The sequence below is a fragment of the Thalassophryne amazonica genome, chromosome 9 (assembly GCF_902500255.1).
Source record: "Thalassophryne amazonica chromosome 9, fThaAma1.1, whole genome shotgun sequence".
NCBI classification, from domain to species: domain Eukaryota; kingdom Metazoa; phylum Chordata; class Actinopteri; order Batrachoidiformes; family Batrachoididae; genus Thalassophryne; species Thalassophryne amazonica.
In genome coordinates this window covers 61322940-61345495 of record NC_047111.1, presented here as the reverse complement: position 1 = coordinate 61345495, position 22556 = coordinate 61322940, and the positions used below count along the sequence as shown (strand labels likewise).

General features: G+C 45.5%; 1 protein-coding gene across 2 annotated transcripts in view; it reads right to left on the bottom strand.

The window, feature by feature from the left end:
* The window catches only part of LOC117517245 (calcium-binding protein 8-like), a 152344-nt gene that overhangs the window by 76879 nt on the left and 52909 nt on the right, over positions 1-22556 (bottom strand). For both annotated transcript variants that reach the window (XM_034178188.1, XM_034178189.1), the window contains 2 exons: positions 12093-12236; positions 2004-2116 (listed from right to left, as the gene is read on the bottom strand). In XM_034178188.1, the coding sequence (XP_034034079.1) occupies positions 2004-2116; positions 12093-12236 (257 nt within the window). The remainder of the gene's footprint in view (positions 1-2003; positions 2117-12092; positions 12237-22556) is intronic.

Here is a 22556-nt window from a genome sequence, read left to right as displayed (position 1 = left end):
TGAAATTGTTGATTCAGCACTTTTAGTGAATGTGTCACACACTGCCATGAACACTGCCATCTACTGAGCAGCCACCTGGCCGTCCCCTGCAGCCACACATTCGCTAAAAGTGATGAAGGACTTAAGATTTATTTGTAAAACCCACTACACATTTCAGTAACTGTGTGTTATACTGGCCAGCCAACCACTGACGTCACGAAACTAATGTATCCATAATGCAATGCGGCATGTGTGTCTAAATGCTAAAACCTTCTAAATTAGTGCATTACGTTAAAACTAAAATATACGAGGTCTATTAGAAAAGTATCCTACCTTTTTATTTTTTAAAAAACTATATGGATTTGATTCATATCTTTTTACATCAGCCAAGCTTGAACCTTCGTGCGCATGCGTGAGTTTTTCCACGCCTGTCGGTGACGTCATTCGCCTGTGAGCACGCCTTGTGGGAGGAATGGTCCAGCCCCCTCGTTGGATTTTCATTGTCTGAGAAGTTGCTGAGAGACTGGCGCTGTGCTTTATCAAAATTTTTTCCAAAACTGTGAGGCACATCCGAGTGGATACCACTCGACAAATTAAGCTGGTTTTCGGTGAAAATTTTAACGGCTGATGAGAGATTTTGGATTGTTTCTATCGCTGTAAGGACTTCCCACAGAGCGGGACATCGCGCAGCGCTCCGAGGCGACTCCGTCATCCTGTTTCAAGCTGAAAACCTCCAAATTTAAGCCTCTGTTGACCCAGGACGTCGTGAGAGAACAGAGAACTTTCAGAAGAGGTCGGGATCAGCAGTTTATCTGGACATTCCACTGTTTTTTTAATGAAAGACGTGCGGACGGATTGGCGCATCGGCTCGCAGCCGGCGCAGTGCGCCCGCCACAGGAAAAACACCTCCATGTTGATAACCATTTGTAAAATCCAGGCGGCTTTTGGTGGCTTTCAGTTGAGTGAGTATCTGAGAAATTGTTTAACAGCAGGGCATGTTCCAACTTGTCCTTAAGGCTTCCATATATATATATATATATATATATATATATATATATATATATATATATATATATATATATATATATATATATATATATATATATATATATATATGCTTGTGCCACAACACCACATGCTATAAAATCAAACCATTATGCTAAAATAAAACATTCACCTACACTGGAAATTACTCAAAAAAAAATTACAGAAATTAAATTTGCTACTTAGAACAACAAATTTTACATATGGGGGGGGTCTCGTGGACCAAAAGTGGCTTCCTAGCCAGTAGTCTGAATCCCCTTGTCATGCACAAGACAGAACAACTTCCTGCTGGCCATCCTCACACTCAAATCTCATTCTCAAAAACACCGACATATCAACACCACCATTCACTAACAGAGCCACATTTTTTTATTTTTGTGGATTGTTTATGTTGAGAATGCAAAAATTTTCATAAACAAAGCAAACATATGCAAAAGCACCACTTGCTTAATGCCTAATGGCCACCATGGAGGCCAGTTTGTGCTCATGAAAGCAACAGCTCAGATACAAGTAACTGCTTTCCCACATACAGGGGTGCATCCCTGGACGCTTTATTATGGTAATACCCTCTGCTACACTGTGAATAATAAACACACAAGAACTCACAAATATATACACTCTGACTCACAAATGTGTTAAGAGGCATGCTTAATTCTCAGCAGGTCTCTTTCTTTCAAGGCCCACAGTCGAAAAACAAAAAGTTTACTTTTACTTTTGGAGCCGGTAGGGGATTCTGTGTGTTTTTGTGTATTATCATTATGTATGTTCAGCACAAGTGTGTGCTTGTGCAAAGCCCCTGCAGAAAACAAGTGTGTGCTAAAGGGTGCAGACTTGCTCTGAGTGCTGAGAAATACACAGCCAGAGGTGAGGCCCAGTAAGTAAGAGGAAGGCATGAAGGGGAGAGGTGAGAAATGATGAGGAGGCTGAGTGATGGCAAACAGAGGTTTTGTCAGCCGGGAGGCTGCGATTTTGTCTTTTACCTGCCAGAAGATGTTGTCGATGGTGTTGCCCAGGAATCCTTCTCTGTTATCGGATGACAGAAGTTTGGGTCCCAGTATTGTCATGAACTCCTCAAAGTCCACCTGGCCGTCCCCTGTAGACACAGAATGGCAGCGAGACAGAGCGCAGTGACAGACAATTAGATAAGCAGGCGGGATAGGCTGGCAGAGTACAGCAAAATAATGCATTTTATTCTGGAGTTTATTGTTTGCAGAGAAAACAAATGTGCTCTGAGACCATGAAACCAGATGGATTGGTCTGCTTTTGTGGCTACTGACCATTCATCATCAGCACCGATTCACCTTTAAAATAAGGTGAGCGTTCTCCCTGTGTGTGTTTGCAGACAGGAGCAGATGAGATGTTCTTTTTAAAACCTGACCTGACAGTTTAAATTCAAAAGGCACCATGTGCAACTATTGGCATTATGTATTATGCAGTACTGTGTGCTGTTCTTGAAGATCACAATGAACAGCCAGTGCAGCGTGGAATTAATACTAACTGAACATCTTCATAACAGCACATCTTTAAGACTCAGCTTTTGATATATTACATAGTACTGAAACTGCTAATAGCAACACTTGTTGAGTGCTATTCTATGTTTTAATTAGTGTTTGTTGATGCAATGGCACATTAGCATTAGAAGTAGTTTGTTTTGGTAATTACAAGGGTTGGTTGAAACATTTGTACTTTACTTATGAAATTAAAATGCTACATTTGTGAAAATGATTCACTTTTGAAAACTAATAGTGTGATTTTTTTTTTTCCTGGTACAAATGTGTTTGGTGAGGAGTAGATGGTGAAAGTGGTGCAGCAGCAATTACTTGATCAATTGATTATTAATGGTTTATTAAATTAATCATCAACTATATTTGTTATTGATTACCCATTTTAAGTCTTATTTTTTAATTGGTCAAATTCTCTGATTTCAGTTTCTTAAATGTGAATATTTTATGGTTTCTTTACTCCTCTCTGACAATAAACTTAATATCTTTAGGTTGTGGACAAAACAAGGCATATGGCGATGTTATCTAGCTTTAAGAAACACTGATCAATATTTTTCACCATTTTCATCTTGTGGACAAAAGAACTAAACAACAATGAAAATCATGAAAAAAAAAAATCAGTAACGGTTTCATTCTCTGCCTTTTTTGTGTCTCAAGAAGGAATAGGCAAAGCAGTGTGAAAGGTTTTCTTCCATAATTGTTTCCATGGCTGCCTTTTTCATTTTTGGCAGTTCAGATTTTTTTATGTTGAGATAAAAAAATATATCAAATTAATACTTTTCTGACACAATTTTTGAGTGCAATTAAGGTTTAATGTTATTGGGGTCAATGACATGACATGCATATTTTTGTGTCCAAATCTATTATTTAAAAAAATGAATAAATAAATCAATTTATGACATCTATAACTTTAATCTATAAAACCAATTTATTTAATTAGTTTTTCATTAAGTTCAAATAGTAATATTCTTCTATGTTTTGGCCTCTCAAACCTCCAAGATGTCAGGTGTTGCAACTGTCCGAACAAGAGAGCAGACTAAGAAAACTAATAAAAATGTTATTTTGACAATGATAAAGTCAAAATGAAACACTATGGCATTGTTTTGTGTTTAAAATCTTTTTGATTATGTTTTTATTTCTAATATCATTTGTTTTTAAAGCTGTAAAAAATCTTTAAATCTTTTGTCCAACAATTTATATTTCCTAAATATCAGGGTGGCGCAATCATAAACGTATGACTTTTATTAAGAAATGAAGAGACAATAGCTGTAAAGAGGATATTCCATCAGCCAGAGGACCCTAAGTGACTGTTTGGACTAAGCTAAAATTTTTGTAGATCTCTGTCAAATAGTAATAAAAATAACTACTTTCAACTCATACGTATGCTGGTACACTTTTCATGTCAGGTGGTACAACCAATGTAAAACTCATGAAATTATATTTTATCATAAAACTCTTAATTTTTTAAAAAGTGGTCCGTTTGAACTTCATGCTATTGGTAGAAGCTAATGCTGGCATCCAAACAGAAGCCTGCTTATTTGAGATTAGCTGCAATAGTCAGGTGGTGCAACCAGCTGATCAGGTGGCACAACTGTAAGGAATGTTACTATATAATGCTACTCAAAGCTCTAAGATTATCCATGAAACCATAAAATATTTTGTAGTTTTAAATTTAAAAATATTACACACTTTAAAACATTTCAAATTATAATTTGTACATTTTAGATGCCACTATCAAGTAAAGAAAAGTCGGCACGACACAGGGCGCATATTAATAATGATCCGGCTGCAAGGGAAGCATATCTTGCAAAAAGAAAAGAGAGGTAATGCATCTATACATAGTCCATTTTACATTTATTATTATATTACAACTTCCACATTCTTAAATGGAAATTTGTCAGCTTATTAGGTCTTGTGTTTTATAGCTATCAGAGGAGGAAGAGAGAAGGGAAAATTGTGAAGCCCCTGTTAAGGCCCTGGGCCTTGTGGGCTGGGCATTTGGTTGTTTGTTTTGCCCTCTTCTTTGTCTGCAGGGTGCTCATTTCCAGAGGAGGCACTATAAAGCTCCGCCTGTTCTTCCGCTTAGTCCTCCCTCTCTGCTGCTTCGGGTACTGACGTGCTGCTGCCGGGCTCTGGGTCCTTCGACATGCACCTTTGAGTTTGCTTTTTAATTTCACATATCACACATCTTCGCACACATACACGTACAATACATCCAAACACCTGCCTTCACCAATAACGCTGACATTCACACCTCATCTTTGTTTTTTGTTAAATAAATTCTTATTTTATGCACGTTACTCCGGCATGGTCTCCATTTTTGTTATGGCTTTGAGCCGGTCATAACAAATTGGGGGCTCGTCCGTTTTTAGGTTTAGTAACATGTTGTAGTTTAAGTAATTTTGTCTAAACCGTGTTTCTGTTGTGGATTATGGTGTTGGACTGGGCGCTTGGGCGTATTGATAGCTGTTGTATTTTGTCGGCTTTTGGCCTTGTCTGAGTTATCTGTGCGTTCTGATTGGCGTGTGTTGGGGGAAGCCCATGACGTCATTTTCCTCATTTGGTTAGTTTGCGCTTTTTGGAGACGTGCCGGAAGTCAAGTTCGGTTGGTGCAGGTGCTGTGTTGTTGCAGGCAGATGATGAGGGGGTGAATAGACCAGTTTGTTTCTTTTCAAGAAAATTCATTCGTCATCAGAGGAACTATTCCGTTATTGAAAAAGAAACACTTGCTTTGATTTGGTCTTTACAGCATTTTAGTGTTTATGTCGGATGAGGTCCGGTAACTGTTTTTTCCGATCATAACCCGCTGACCTTCCTCAGCAGTCTGCAGTCTCCCAACCAACGTTTAATGCGTTGGGCCCTATTGCTTCAATCTTATTGCCTTGAAATACGACATATTAAAGGCTGTGATAATGTGGTGGCGGACGCGTTGTCTCGGGAGCATTGAACAACTTTGTCTGGCAGACACCTGTGAAGAGTGGTGACCAGGTGTTCTGCTCTGTTGTGCCTGTTTGCCATGAGATCTTTGTCTAAACTTCTAGTGTTTTAGGTGCCTGGATAACTCTGTGGTCCAAACGTCTACGACAATGTTGTGACTTGGTTCACACATTGTCCACCTTCTAGAGGTACATTAGATTGGCACACTGTTCAAACATTCTGTGGTTTGACTCCTTTCATGAGTTAAATTTTTTTGTATGGGGTTTGTAAAGGTCCCTGATGGGTCCCCTTTTTGTGAGAGGGGGGGTGTTATGGCCCTGGGCCTTGTGGGCTGGGCATTTGGTTGTTTGTTTTGCCCTCTTCTTTGTCTGCAGGGTGCTCATTTCCAGAGGACGCACTATAAAGCTCCGCCTGTTCTGCTTAGTCCTCCCTCTCTGCTGCTTCGGGTACTGACGTGCTGCTGCCGGGCTCTGGGTCCTTCGACGTGCACCTTTGAGTTTGCTTTTTAATTTCACATATCACACATCTTCGCACACATACACGTACAATACATCCAAACACCTGCCTTCACCACTGACGCTGACATTCACACCTCATCTTTGTTTTTTGTTAAATAAATTCTTATTTTATGCACGTTACTCCGGCATGGTCTCCATTTTTGTTATGGCTTTGAGCCGGTCATAACACCCCCTATCGGCCAATTCTCTAAGCAAGAACAGAAAAAAATAGGCAACAGTGGAGGGAAAATCAAAAAAAGCACCGGGACAGAAAAACAGCCATTGAGGGATTATTGAATTTTACACCCAAGTCAAATGAACCCTCAGAAGAACTTGAACCTAACTCTCCCAACAAGAACAATGTTGAACCTAACTCTCCCAACAATGTGAGAGTGCAATTAACTGTGCATCAAATATCTCTGTTTAAGAACACTTAAATGGAGACCTATGACTAGAACATGTTACTATTATAAATGATTTTTGTTCAGCATATTTCATATTATAACAAATGTTGTCAGGTGGTACAACCAATATTTGTCAGGTGGTGCAACCAATTTAAACAAAAAAATTATATGTTAAAGTGACTAAATGTTTTTTTTTAATGTGATGAATGTAGTTATTATACTAAATATCTGGATTTGCGTATTTGTGTTTTTATTTTTCTGGCTTTAAAGGCAAAATTAAATGTTAACTTGGTTCAAAACCTGACATACAGAATGCTAAAATGGTAAATTATTGGAAAAAAAAGAACACAATGATAAAATAATAACCTGTTACCTTGTGTACACATGCTAAGGAATAGTTGCAAAAGATTTAATCTTAAAATAAAGATTAGGAATGTATACAGATTTTTATAAATATTTGGATGCGCCACCTGACATTTTTTTTGTCATGCAGTTCAAAATACTGTTTCAAAATGAGTTAAAACAGTTAAAAATGTTATTCAATAAATGAGATTTGTTAAAACACATTTTTCTGGACTCAAAAATATGTTTTACATCTATATTGAAAATACTTTATAAAAATACCTTTTTTGAAGCCTAATTTGTCAATGACCCATTGGTAGAATTTGTGGTTATTTTTAAATAGTAAATTAACTAAGTAGCGTGGTGGCCAAGCGGTTAACTTGCTTCCAGAGCAGAAGGTTCTTGGCTCAAGACCACAGCTGCCCATGTAATGCAGAGTTGCATAAGGAAGGGCATCCGGCGTAAAAATTGTGTCAAATCGACATGCAGATCCATATGGAATCTACTATGGTGACCCCAAGTGGAAAAATGGGAGAAGCCAAAATAAGTTACTATTTACTAATAAATCAGATAATAAAACCTTTCAACCTTTCAAGTAACAATATTTTTAAGTCCAGACTTAAGACGCACTTATTTTCCCTTTGGTATGGCTAGCATACTGGCATAGTATGTTACTATGTTTTTTTTACCCATTTATATTCATTTTATTAGCAAACAGTGGGTCGCAGCCTCAACTTTATCTAAAGTCTTAGTGAAGCTTAGAGCTAGTGGTCGGTGTTCACCTTAGTATTTCTTCTGTTTTTCTTGTTGCTTAATGCTGACAAATTATACTATATTTGTTGTCTTTCTGCCATCTGATTCTGTTTTTTTTCCTCTCTGTTTGAGGTGCGGCTCCATCCAGACATGGGAGTGGGTGTCTTCCTCTGCAAGTCTCCCGTCCTGTACACAAACATGGACTCCCAAAATTTCCTGTATATTTGTGTTGTCTATTGTGTCGGTAGCATGGCCCAAACAGAGGGTCACCCCTTTGAGACTGATCTGCTAGAGGCTTCTTCCTCAAATCATCAGAAGGGTTTTTCCTTACCACTGTCGCCTGTGTGCTTGCTCTAGAGATTGGTAAGGTTAAACCTTACTTGTGAAAAGTGCCCTGAGGCAGCTTTGTTGTGATTTGGTGCTGTAGAAGTGAAATAATCAATCAATCAAGTTTTATTTCTATAGCACTTTACAACAGTTTTCACTGAACCAAAGTGCTTTCCAATAGCACCAGCTAGAGATAAAATAAAAAGAACAGTACGAAAAACACAATAAAACGCAATAAGAGCATCCAAAATAGAATAAAAATAGACAAAAAAGTGTCAAAGCAATTCTGTGCAAAAAGCTGCCCTGAACAAGTATGTTTTTAACTTAGCTTTAAACACAGGCAAGCTATTAATGGACCTCAGTTCAGGAGGTAATGCATTCCACAACTTAGGACCTGCTACTGCAAAAGAACGGTCACCCCATTGTTTGGACCTGGACCTGGGAACCTCCAGAAAGTTTTGGTTGGTTGGAAATAAATTGAAAATAAATTGAATTGAAAACATAATTGTTAGATAATTAATCTTTCAGCTTCTCAGATAAGGATCTGCATGGTGATTTAGAACATGTTCTATGCCAGATGTCCTTCCTGACATAACTCCCCATTACAAGGAGAATGAGGAGAGTGGGCTTGACCTAAGAACCTTCTGATTTCAAAGCATGTGCATTAATCACATGGTCACCCTGCTGTTCATTTGATCATTTAGTAATTACAAGGTGAGATTACACCAAGGATCAGCTCTGAGTCCTTTCTTGTTTGCAATGCTGATGGACAGGTGGACACGCTGACAGAAGAGATCAGACAGGAGTCTCCATAGACTATGATGTTTGCAAATGGCATTGATATGCTGTGAGAGTAGAGAACAGGTTGAATCTAGCCTGGAAGGGTGGAGATAAGCTCTGGAGAACAGGGGAATGAAAGTCAGTAGGCGCAAGACTGAGTACATGTGTGTGAATAAGAGGGAGCCCAGTGGAATAGTGCAGTTACAAGGAGTAGAAGTGGTGAAAGTGTTGTGTGGGCCGCTGAAGAGGAGGTACTGCTGGCCCACCACCACCAGATGGCGCCCTGCTTGAAGTGCGGGCTTCAAGCACGAGAGGGTGTCATAGCAACTGGGAGTGACAGCTGTTATTCGTCATCAGCATCAGCTGTCACTCATCCACATCATCACCACCACCTTAGAGGCCGGACTGCAACTCCACCTCCCCGCCGAGAAATCAGAACTTCTTTGCAGCCTTTTTCCATGGGGTGTCCTTATCTGTGGGATTGGCGTTTGGTGTGATCAGCGACGGCTTTGCTTCACACCCCAACCAGATAAGTGGTTAGACAGGAGCTGCACGAGTGTGTGATTGGAGGTGGAGGTTCTCCCTCCTTACTGAATACAGACTGTGGGATTACTGAGTGTGCGACCTCACACTCATCAGGACTGTCTCTGTTCTCTGCCAGCAGTACCGGGTCTGACTGCTGAAGACAGCGGCCACCTGGGGCGCAGGGCTTGGCGTCTCCGGTGTTCTTCAGCTCCGTTGGCAGTGGAAGCTGTGTGGATCCGGCTCTTCTCTCGCCAGGCATCTTCTATCATCGAGCCTGCCCACACGTCACCTGGTGTATGATTGACAGTCACTATATTGTTACTGTCTGTACGTCGTTGTGTGATTCACAACATTAAATTGTTACTTTTGGCTTATCCATTGTCCGTTCATTTAAGCCCCCTGTTGTGGGTCCGTGTCACGACTCTTTCACAACAGGATTTCTCGGCCAGCGTCATGGATCCTGAGGGGCGTCAACCATCGCTTGAACAGCCAATGGAAGAGTGAGGTGCACAGGTGCCAGCAGGAGGCGTGTTGGGTGAGCTGCAGCACATCTTAACCGCCTTTACCGCTCGGTTGGACTTAGTTACCGAACAGAGCAGTGTTCTCAATCGTAGGATGGAGGCTCTCACCGCCCAGGTGGAAGCGCGTGCTCAGGGCGCTGCTGCAGCACCTCCTCCTGCTGACCGTGTGCCAGAAACAGACATTCCGCTGGTCGTTCAACGAACCCCCCCACCTTCCCCTGAAGCATACATAAGCCCTCCGGAGCCGTACGGAGGCTGTGTGGAGACGTGCGCGGACTTCTTGATGCAGTGCTCGCTCGTCTTTTCACAGCGTCCCGTCATGTACGCGTCAGACGCCAGCCGGGTGGCTTATGTGATCAATTTGCTTTGAGGAGAGGCACGCGCCTGGGCTATGGCGCTTTGGGAGCAGAATTCACGGCTGCTAACGGTTTATACTGAGTTTGTAAGGGAGTTCCGACAGGTGTTCGACCACCCTCATAGAGGCGAGACCGCTTCAAGTGTGCTGCTGTCGATACGGCAGGGTCGTCGGAGCGCAGCGAAGTATGCAGTCGACTTCCGCATCGCGGCAGCGCGAGCCGGCTGGAATGCTGTTGCGCTCCGTGCCGCCTTTGTAAACGGACTGTCTCTGGTCCTTCAGGAGCACCTGGTGGTGAAGGACAAGCCGCGGGATTTAGATGGGCTTATCGACTTGGTTATACGGGTAGACAACCGATTAACGGAACACCGACGGGAGCGAGACGAAGGGCGTGGTCAGGCACAAGCCGTCCCTCTTCCTCCCGGGTCCGAAAGGAAGCCGACTTCCCCACGCTCCACTGCCAGGGCTCTCCACGTGACAACAGCTCCCCCTGCTGACGTTGCTATGGAAACGAGCAGGGCCAAAAAACGATCAGATCAGAGACAAAGGAGGCTGATCCGTGGAGATTGTTTTCTCTGCAGCTCTACCGAGCACACACAGAGAGAATGCCCCAAACGGTCAAAACAGCAGCACTCGTCCTTAGAGACTGGGCTAAGGGTGGGTCACAACACCCACATGGGGAAACCCCGACGATCTGCATGAATCCCAGTCACGATCACGGGGTCGGAGGGGAATCTGCTGGATAGCAGATGGGCAAAGGAGGTTGGGCTCCCTCTAGTGGCCTTACCGTCACCATTGTCGGTGCGGGCGCTAGATGGCACCCTTCTTCCACTAATCACACACCAGACACATCCAGTGACATTGGTGGTGTCTGGGAATCACAGGGAGGAGATTGTGTTTTATGTAACACCTTCTACCTCCCGAATAATTTTGGGTTTTCCATGGGTGTTAAAACACAATCCCCGGATTGATTGGCCGTCTGGGGTTGTGGTTCAGTGGAGCGAAACCTGCCACTGGGAGTGTTTAGGATCCTCGGTTCCACCCGGTGTGACAGCTAAGGAGGAGGTTTTAGTCCCCCCCCAATCTGGCGGCGGTGCCAGCTGAGTACCACGACCTTGCTGACGTCTTCAGCAAGGATCTGGCACTCACGCTGCCCCCGCACCGTCCATACGATTGTGCCATTGATTTGATACCGGGCGCTGAGTACCCGTCCAGCAGGCTGTACAACCTCTCACGTCCGGAACGCGAATCAATGGAGACCTACATCCGGGACCCGTTAGCTGCCGGGATGATCCGGAACTCCACCTCCCCGATGGGTGCTGGTTTCTTTTTTGTGGGCAAGAAGGACGGCGGACTCCGTCCATGCATTGATTAGAGGGCTGAATGAGATCACTGTTCGCAACCAATACCCGTTACCTCTGTTGGATTCAGTGTTCACGCCCCTGCATGGAGCCCAAATTTTCACAAAATTGGATCTTAGGAATGCTTATCACCTGGTTCGGATCCGGGAGGGAGACGAGTGGAAAACGGCATTTAACACCCCGTTAGGTCACTTTGAGTACCTGGTCACAGGTTGAAGAGGTTTAAAAAGATAACATCTCCTCTCAGAACAGAGGACCGCAGAGCTCTGTGACGCTCACACTGCTCACGCAGGTGATGGGGAGCGGGAGGGTGGGGGTGGCTTTTAGCTTTGACCTTTGATATTTACGGGGAGCTGTAAAATCAGGAAGCCTCACATATAAGCGTCTCAAGGATTGACTGGGCTGTTTGTGACTCAGGAGGTGCTTAGAAGGATCGACGGTCCTCGGTGAAATAACCAGCAGAACTGTACACACCTTCTCTCTTTATTGTCTTCAGGGGGATTTGTTTTGGGCAATTTAACACCTGCCGCTTTTCAGACACTTCACAAACACTTTGGGAGGAACATTTTTAAAGAAAGCCATAACTCAGAATGTTATTTAGCTGCGAGCGACTGAAAAAGGCATGAAACTGCACATTTGGGTCTTTACCATGTAAATGCAGACATATTCAGGTGGTTGCAGTTTTTGGCACATGGATGGGAATTCTTTTCAGGCACATGTTGGTGTCACGCTGATGTTGATGTGTGTCAGAGTGTAGTGTCTCACCGTCCATGTCCAGTCTCTGCATGATGATGGCCAGCTCCACTTCACTGGGCATGTAACCCAGCGAGCGCATGGCCATGCCAAGCTCCTGTTTGGAGATGAAACCATTCCCGTCACGATCCAAAACACGGAATGCCTCACGGATCTCTGCCCAGGAAACACAAGACACAACACATTTTGTCTTTGTTGATTTTGCTCCTTTCCTTTCTTTCTTTCTTTGATGACATTTGGAATGAATCAGTGTCATTTGCTCACAGATGATGACAACACAGTTTAGAGGTGGAATACTTCAACTAAAACGAACGAATTATCAAATATACAGTTTGACTTGAATTTATAATTCATGTCATTATTTTATTTGTCAACTGATATTACTGCAGCTTTGCAGTTTTTTTTGCAGAACACATCTCAAAACTTTTCAGAATCCCAGGAAAATATGAAAAAGATCATTTTAATGACATCTTTTGTTAACATATAAATGTTTCTTTTAATCAATTTTAACCAATTGATTAAAAGAAGCGAGCGAGCGAGTGAGCAGCAGAGCGAGCGGATGGACGGCGTCTGTGCAGACGGCCGTACCGTTTGTTACAGCCCGCAGCCTCGATCGGAGTCCACATCCCGTTGAAGGCCCCAGCCAGAACCGTGGCATGTCAGTGGATGCCAACAGCCCGCAGCTCGCCGGAGGCCCAGCCGGGACCACAGCTCAAAGGAGGTTGCCATCAGCCAGTGAGAAGGAGCACAGAGGCGGATCTCCAGGAATGTGGAATGTGCAAAAGAGCAAAGTTGCAGAAATAAATGGATGAACACAAAGTTAAAAGTGGGATCACTGTGTGTGTTTAAAGCCGCAGAAGAAATAAAGCCAGCAAGCCGCGGAGCCAGTGAGGAGCACAGAGGCAGCTGTCCAGGAACCCTTGGTTCAGTTCCAGCTGGTCTGGTGCTTACAGGTGGACAGCAGCCTGGCGCACAGCACACAACTGCGGCACTGTAATGGAGTGTCTATTTTTGGACTGCATTTAAAAAATGTGACATCTTTAAATGCTGCTGTGAATTGAAACCCCACACTTTAAAGGGACCAGGTTGAGTTATCATTGCGCTATCAGGACAGTACATGGCTTGGTGTAGCTGATGTGAGCCATTCGAGGCTCTAACGACAGGTCGTTCGTGACTCACTAGAGGCTGCTACGTGGCGCATGCGGGGCACAGAGAGGCACCTTAGTAGCGGATAAGTGATTGATGAAAACGTGGGTCATTCTTCGAATAATCACTGACACCCATGTGTGGCTCATTATCCATGGCTTATTATTTGGTAGGACCCTACATTCATCATGAGGTTTGTCAACAGGAAAGACAAAACAACTCTGCTCAACAAGGATATAAACTTAAAGGATCCAATGTTTACTTAAATGAGCATCTCACTAAATACAGCACAGATATAGCAAGGGAGGCAAGATACTTGAGAAAACAACAAAAAATTCAAAAAACATGGACTACAAACTGTAAAGTATTCATCAAATTGAACGGGTTCCCAGAAGAAGCTAAAGTGTTGCTGATCAGAAGCATGGAGGAATTGGCAAAATATGAATAAAACACAGTAAGTGAAGGCAACCAACTTTCATAATGTCTGATAAACATACAGACCATTCATCGGTGCTTCTGAACAGTAATAGTATAATCGAGATGATCCATGGTTATGAGAGTCTGGAATTATAACCTTTTCAGTACACTGAGCATCATATACAGGATCTGGAATATGAGATAGATCTGGACAATCATTTCTGTTCCTTCACAAATAGTAACTGTCAGCATTATACAGAGGAACAATACAATAACTGCATTTCAAGTGATGGGAAATTGTCAATAATCCACTTTAATAGTAGGAGTCTGTACAAAAATTTTGGGAGTATCAAAGACTATTTAAAACAATTTTGTCAACCATTCAGTACAATTGCTATAACGGAAACTTGGCTTGCAGAGGGTGATGACACAAACTATGAGTTGGAGGGTTATGCATTCAATCATCTGAATAGACAAAACAGAGAAGGAGGAGTGTTTGTTGACAAAAGGCTTAACTACAAAACTAAAGATCAAATGACAGTGGCTGTGGAAAATCTTTTAGAATCCATCACAATTGAAATATGTATGGAAAAAGGTAAAAACATAATTATTACCTGCAAATATAAAGCTCCGGGGATCTAAAATTGAAGAGTTTCAAAATTGGACAGAGAAGTTTTTTTCACAGATGTGTAATAAGCGAGTATTTGTCTGTGGAGATATAAACATTGATCTCTTAAACCCGCATCAGCATAAAGTGACAGAGGATTTCATTAATACTATGTACAGTTTAAATCTATATCCAAAAATTACTAGGCCTTCAAGAATCACTTCACATTCAGCTACTCTCACTGATAATATACTTACAAATGATAGATACCAAAACATTATGTTGTGTGGGCCGCCAGAAGAGGAGGTACTGCTGGCCCACCACCAGAGGGCGCCCTGCCTGAAGTGCGGGCTTCAGGCACGAGAGGGCGCTGCCGCCATGGACACAGCCGGGGGTGACAGCTGTCGCTCATTACCTCTTGACAGCTGTCACCCATCTACTCAACATCATCTCACTCCATAAAGACCAGACGTCATCTCCACCTCGTTGCCGAGATATCATACTTCATAGGAGGTAATATCCTCAGCCTTTGTGGATATATTGAGAATCTGTTTATTGTGAGTGTTTGCAGGAGTTCCGGTCCTTTTGTGGAGGCTGTGCAATACGGCACTCTTTTTTCCTCTGAGGACGCGCTGCAAGTATTGAGTGAGAGGTGGAGGTGGCATTCCCACCGTTGTTGTTACTGGGTGTACACACACCCACACTTGACTGTCTTTGTTCTTCGCCAGCAGTACCAGATCCGACAGTCGGGGACGGTGATCACCTGGGAATTCGGGACTTGGCGGCTCCAGTATTCACCAGGTTCTGGGGCGGCGGAAATCGTGTGGTTCCGGCTCTTCTCAGGACAGACGTCTTCTATCCTCGAGCCTGCCCACACGTCACCTCTGTGTATTGACTGTTATGATATTCTGTGATTGTCTGTATGTTCGTTGTGCACATTCACAACATTAAATTGTTACTTTTTGGCTCATCTATTGACCGTTCATTTGCGCCCCCTGTTGTGGGTCCGTGTCACTACACTTTCCCAACAGGATATCTCGGCCAGCGTCATGGACTCCGAGGGGCGTCACCCGGCTGTTGAACGACCAATGGGAGAGCAGGGAGCGCAGGCGTCTGCAGGAGACGTGATTGGTGAGCTGCAGCACATTCTCACCGCCTTTACGGCTCGGTTGGATCAAATGACTGAGCAAAACATCCTCCTGAACCGCAGGGTGGAGGCTCTCTCTGCACAGATGGCGGCGAGCGCTCAGGGCGCTGCTGCAGCTCGTCCTCCTGCCGACCCTGTGCAGAATATGAACGTTCCAGTGGTGGTTCAACAACCCCTCCCACCATCCCCTGAAGCATACATAAGCCCTCCTGAGCCGTACGGAGGTTGTGTGGAGACGTGCGCGGACTTTCTTATGCAGTGTTCGCTCGTCTTCGCACAACGTCCCGTCATGTACGCGTCAGATGCTAGTAAAATAGCTTATGTGATTGCTCTGCTTCGGGGTAAAGCACGCGCCTGGGCTACGGCGCTCTGGGAACAGAACTCACGGTTGTTATCAGCATACACTGGGTTTGTGGGGGAGTTCAGAACAGTGTTTGATCACCCTAACAGAGGAGAGACCGCTTCAACCGTGCTGCTGTCAATGAGACAGGGACACGAGAGCGCAGCCGCTTATGCAGTCAACTTCCGCATCGCGGCTGCGAGGTCCGGCTGGAATAACATTGCGCTCCGCGCCGCCTTTGTAAACGGACTGTCGTTGGTTCTGAAGGAGCAGCTGGTAGCTAAGGAGGAACCGCGGGATTTAGATGGGCTTATCGATGTCGTTATACGGTTAGACAATCGGTTGGAGGAACGCCGTCGGAAGCGAGGCGAAGGACGTGACCAGATATGCGCCGCCCCTCTCCCTTCCGGGTTCGATAAGGCGCTCCACAGCCGCAGCGCTTTGTGGGGCAACAGCTCCCCCTGCTGACGTTGTTAGGGAAACGCACAGGGCCAAAATGGGGAGGCTGATCCGTGGAGAGTGTTTTCTCTGCAGCTCAACTGAGCACACACAGAGAAACTGCCCCAAACGGCCAAAACGACAACAACCGCCCTTAGAGACTGGGCTAAGGAGGGGTCAAACCATTCAAGTGAGACACACACAAATTGCCACACAACTCCCAGTCACAATCCTGAGCGGGGATTTAACCCTTCAAGCCCGAGCACTGGTGGACACGGGGTCAGAAGGGAATCTGCTAGACAGCAGATGGGCAAGGGAGGTAGGGCTCCCTCTGGTGGCGCTTCCTTCGCTATTGCAGGTGCGGGCACTAGATGGCACCCTCCTCCCTTTACTCACACACAAGACACAACCAGTAACTCTGGTAGTGTCTGGAAACCATCGGGAGGAGATTGAGTTTTTTGTGACTCCTTCTACCTCCCGCGTGATTTTGGGCATCCCATGGATGTTGAAGCACAATCCCCGGATTGATTGGCCGTCTGGGGTGGTGGTTCAGTGGAGCGAAACCTGCCATCGGGGGTGTTTAGGATCCTCGGTTCCTCCCGGTTCACAGGCTAAGGAGGAGGTCAAAGTCCCTCCCAATCTGACGGCAGTGCCGGTTGAGTACCACGATCTTGCTGACGTCTTCAGCAAGGATCTGGCACTCACCCTTCCCCCGCACCGTCCGTACGATTGTGCCATTGATTTGGTTCCAGGCGCTGAGTTCCCGTCCAGCAGGCTGTACAACCTCTCACGACCTGAGCGCGAATCAATGGAGACCTACATCCGGGACTCATTAGCTGCCGGGCAGATGGGGGCAGGTTTCTTTTTTGTGGGCAAGAAAGATGGCGGACTTCGTCCATGTATTGATTACAGGGGGCTGAATGAGATTACGGTTCGCAGCCGATACCCGTTGCCATTGTTAGATTCCGTGTTCACCCCCCTGCATGGAGCCAAAATCTTTACTAAGCTGGATCTTAGGAATGCGTATCACCTGGTTCGGATCCGGAAGGGAGACGAATGGAAGACGGCATTTAACACCCCGTTAGGTCACTTTGAGTACCTGGTCATGCCGTTCGGCCTCACCAACGCCCCCGCGACATTCCAAGCCTTGGTTAACGACGTCTTGCGGGACTTCCTGCACCGATTCGTCTTCGTATATCTGGACGATATTCTCATCTTTTCTCTGGATCCTGAGACCCATGTCCAGCATGTACGTCAGGTCCTGCAGCGGTTGTTAGAGATCCGACTGTTTGTGAAGGGCGAGAAGTGCGAGTTTCACCGCGCGTCTTTGTCCTTCCTGGGGTTTATAATCTCCTCCAACTCCGCCGCCCCTGATCCGGCCAAGGTTGCGGCGGTGAGAGATTGGCCCCAACCAACAAGCCGTAGGAAGCTGCAACAGTTCCTCGGCTTTGCTCATTTCTATAGGAGGTTCATTAAGGGCTACAGTCAGGTAGTTAGCCCCCTGACCGCCCTGACCTCTCCAAAAGTCCCCTTCACCTGGTCGGATTGGTGCGAAGCCGCGTTCAAGGAGTTGAAACGACGGTTCTCTACTGCGCCAGTTTTGGTGCAGCCCGACCCTAGCCGCCAGTTCATGGTTGAAGTGGACGCCTCTGACTCAGGGATAGGAGCCGTGCTGTCCCAGAGCGGAGAGACCGATAAGGTTCTTCACCCGTGTGCCTACTTTTCCCGCAGGTTGACCCCGGCTGAACGGAACTATGACGTCGGCAATCGAGAACTCCTTGCGGTGAAAGAGGCTCTTGAGGAGTGGAGACACCTGTTGGAGGGAGCGTCTGTGCCATTCACGGTTTTCACTGACCATCGGAACCTGGAGTATATCAGGACCGCCAAGTGGCTGAACCCCAGGCAAGCCTGCTGGTCACTGTTCTTCGGGCGTTTCGACTTCCGGATCACCTATCGCCCCGGGACCAAGAACCAGAGATCGGATGCCTTGTCCTGGGTACACGAAGACGAAGTCAAAACAGAGCTGTCGGATCCACCGGAGCCCATCATTCCGGAGTCCACTATCGTGGCCACCCTCACCTGGGACGTGGAGAAGACCGTCCGGGAGGCCCTGGCACGGAGCCCGGACCCTGGAACCGGTCCGAAGGACCGTCAGTACGTCCCACCAGAGGCCAGAGCTGCAGTCTTGGACTTCTGTCACGGTTCCAAGCTCTCCTGTCATCCAGGGGTGCGAAGGACCGTGGCAGTTGTCCGGCAGCGCTTCTGGTGGGCGTCTATGGAGGCCGACGTCCGGGAATATATCCAGGCCTGCACCACCTGTGCCAGGGGCAAGGCAGTACATAAGAAGGCCCAAGGACTCCTCCAGCCGCTGCCGGTGCCTCATCGCCCCTGGTCCCACATCGGCCTGGATTTCGTCACGGGCCTCCCACCGTCCCAGGGCAACACCACCATCTTCACGATAGTGGACCGATTCTCCAAGGCGGCCCACTTCGTGGCCCTCCCGAAGCTCCCAACAGCCCAGGAGACAGCAGACCTCCTGGTCCACCACGTCGTTTGTCTGCATGGGATACCCTCCGACATCGTCTCTGATCGTGGTCCCCAGTTCTCCTCACACGTCTGGAGGAGCTTCTGCAGGGAACTGGGGGCCACCGTGAGCCTCTCGTCCGGGTACCATCCACAGACGAAAGGACAGGCAGAGCGGGCCAACCAGGACTTGGAACAGACCCTCCGCTGCGTCACATCCGCGCACCCGACGGCCTGGAGTAACCATCTGGCCTGGATCGAGTATGCGCATAACAGCCAGGTGTCTTCTGCCACCGGCCTCTCCCCATTTGAGGTGTGTTTGGGGTATCAGCCCCCGTTGTTTCCCGTGGTGGAGGGAGAGGTCGGTGTGCCCTCGGTCCAGGCCCACCTGCGGAAGTGCCGTCGGGTGTGGCGCTCCGCCCGTTCTGCCTTGTTGAAGGCCCGGACGAGGGTGAAGACCCATGCAGACCGCCGGCGATCCCCGGCCCCTGCTTACCAGCCCGGGCAGGAGGTGTGGCTTTCCACGAAGGACATCCCCCTCCAGGTGGACTCCCCAAAACTTCAGGACAGGTACATTGGCCCCTTCAGGATCCTCAAAGTCCTCAGTCCTGCCGCAGTGAAGCTCCAACTCCCGGCTTCACTTCGGATCCATCCGGTTTTCCACGTGTCCCGCATCAAACCTCACCATACCTCACCCCTCTGTGCTCCCGGACCGGCGCCGCCTCCTGCTCGGATCATCGACGGGGAGCCGGCTTGGACGGTGCGCCGGCTCCTGGACGTCCGTCGGATGGGTCGGGGGTTCCAGTACTTGGTGGACTGGGAGGGGTATGGACCCGAAGAATGCTCCTGGGTGAAGAGGAGCTTCATCCTGGATCCGGCCCTCCTGGCCGACTTCTACCGCCGACACCCCGACAAACCTGGTCGGGCGCCAGGAGGCGCCCGTTGAGGGGGGGGGTCCTGTTGTGTGGGCCGCCAGAAGAGGAGGTACTGCTGGCCCACCACCAGAGGGCGCCCTGCCTGAAGTGCGGGCTTCAGGCACGAGAGGGCGCTGCCGCCATGGACACAGCCGGGGGTGACAGCTGTCGCTCATTACCTCTTGACAGCTGTCACCCATCTACTCAACATCATCTCACTCCATAAAGACCAGACGTCATCTCCACCTCGTTGCCGAGATATCATACTTCATAGGAGGTAATATCCTCAGCCTTTGTGGATATATTGAGAATCTGTTTATTGTGAGTGTTTGCAGGAGTTCCGGTCCTTTTGTGGAGGCTGTGCAATACGGCACTCTTTTTTCCTCTGAGGACGCGCTGCAAGTATTGAGTGAGAGGTGGAGGTGGCATTCCCACCGTTGTTGTTACTGGGTGTACACACACCCACACTTGACTGTCTTTGTTCTTCGCCAGCAGTACCAGATCCGACAGTTGGGGATGGTGATCACCTGGGAATTCGGGACTTGGCGGCTCCAGTATTCACCAGGTTCTGGGGCGGCGGAAATCGTGTGGTTCCGGCTCTTCTCAGGACAGACGTTTTCTATCCTCGAGCCTGCCCACACGTCACCTCTGTGTATTGACTGTTATGATATTCTGTGATTGTCTGTATGTTCGTTGTGCACATTCACAACATTAAATTGTTACTTTTTGGCTCATCTATTGACCGTTCATTTGCGCCCCCTGTTGTGGGTCCGTGTCACTACACTTTCCCAACACATTAAGTGTCTTATTAATTAATGACATTAGTGACCATTTACCAATTTTTATAGTAACTGATCTAGATTTCAATAAAAAAAAATGTACTGAGAAAATACAATATTGCAAGCGCCTGCAATCTGAAGAAGTTATCACTACATTAAAAAATGATTTACTTTTACAGGATTGGAATCCCATTTAAGAGAAGCAAGATTAGAATTTAGCATATTCCGAATTTGAAAACATATGTCTCAATATATACAACAAAAACTGTCCAATTATACAGCATAATAAGAATAAGAAATATAAAGTTAACCCATGGATAACAAAAGGTCTTCAAAAGGTTTGCAAGAAGAAAAATATGCTATACAGAGAATTCATTAAAAGTGAATCAAGAGAGGCAGAGATTAAATATAACAACTATTATGCGGAACTGTAAAAAAATCATACTTTGAAAAAATACTAAACAATAATAAAAACAACATATAAAGGAAACATAATGAACATAATGAAGTATATATGTCCTTAGTAAAGCAAATAATTACTGAAATCGCAAAACCATTATATATTTTTAATAAATCATTTCAAACTGGAATTGTTCCTAACAGTATGAAAGTAGCAAAAGTGATACCTTTATTTCAATCTGGTAGCAAGCATCTTTTTACTAACTACAGGCCTATGTCTCTATTGTCACAATTTTCTAAGATATTGGAAAAACTTTATAACTTTAGACTGATAGAACGACACAACTTGGTTGATGAAAGTCAATATGGTTTTAGAGCGAAAAGGTCCACTGCACTGGCATTGCTTGATTTAATAGAAGAGATCAATAAACATGTGGACCAAAGGGAAATAGTATTAGGTTTATATATTGACCTAAGAAAGGCTTTTGACACAATTGATCACTATATATTATTTCAAAAGAAGGAACTGTATGGGATCAGAGGGGTTGCTCTGAGCTGGATTAAAAGTTTCTTACAAAACCAGAAGCAGTTTGTTAAACTTGGGGACTACTGTTCTTCATGTCTGGACATCATTTGTGGGCTTCCACAAGGTTCTGTGTTGGGACCAAAATTATTTATTTTATACATCAATGAGTTATGTAAAGTTTCAGATCTGTTTAAAGCAGTTATCTTTGCAGATGATACAAACCTGTTTTGCTCAGGAGAAAATCTACAACAATTATTATCTGATTTAGGAACTGAAATGATAAAGTTAAAGAGATGGTTTAATATCAACAAATTATCATTAAATTAGTCAAAAACTAAATTAATGTTATTTGGAAATTATAAAAAAGACATACAAATACTGTTAAATATACAAGGGGTAAACATAGAGCGTGTCAAAGAAAATACGTTTTTAGGTGTCATTATTGATGAAAAAATGAATTGGAAAGCTCATATTCAACATGTTCAAAAGAAGGTATCAAACAGCAATGCAGTATTAAATAAAGCAAAGCATGTTCTTGATTGCAGAGCACTACATACTTTGTATTGTTCAATGATTTCACCCTACCTGACCTACTGTGCTGAAGTTTGGGGCAACAATTATAAAACTACTGTGCAACCATTATTTATGAGGTCTGTTAGAAAAGTATCGGACCTTTTTATTTTTTTCAAAAACCATATGGATTTGAATCACGTGTGATTGCATCAGCCAAGCTTGAACCTTCGTGCGCATGCGTGAGTTTTTTCACGCCTGTCGGTTGCGTCATTCGCCTGTGAGCAGGCTTTGTGTGAGCACTGGTCCACCCCTCTCGTCGGATTTTTATTGCAAATAAATGTCTGAACGATTTGGAGCTTTGCTGCATCAAATTTTTCCAGAAACTGTGAGAGACCTCCAGGTGGACACCATTCGGAAAATTCAGATGGCTTTCAGGGACGATTTTATGGGGATTACAAGATTAAGGATTCCTCCAGCCGGTTTAAAGACCGCCCACAGCTGCTGAGAGCGCACCGCTTATGGCAGTGGTAGGTCCATGACCTATACGGGATCTAGGCGCTCCCGTCATCACGAGCCTCCCAGCTGACTGGGTTATAGCAGTGGGTAGATGGGACTCATTAGCCCTGTTAAGGCGGTCCACCTAGGGGAAGGAAAACCCTGATGTTAAACCCCCAGCCTGGGTTACTGCCCCCGTGCCTCAGAGGAAGGTTCTTTAGCCAGAGGCTAG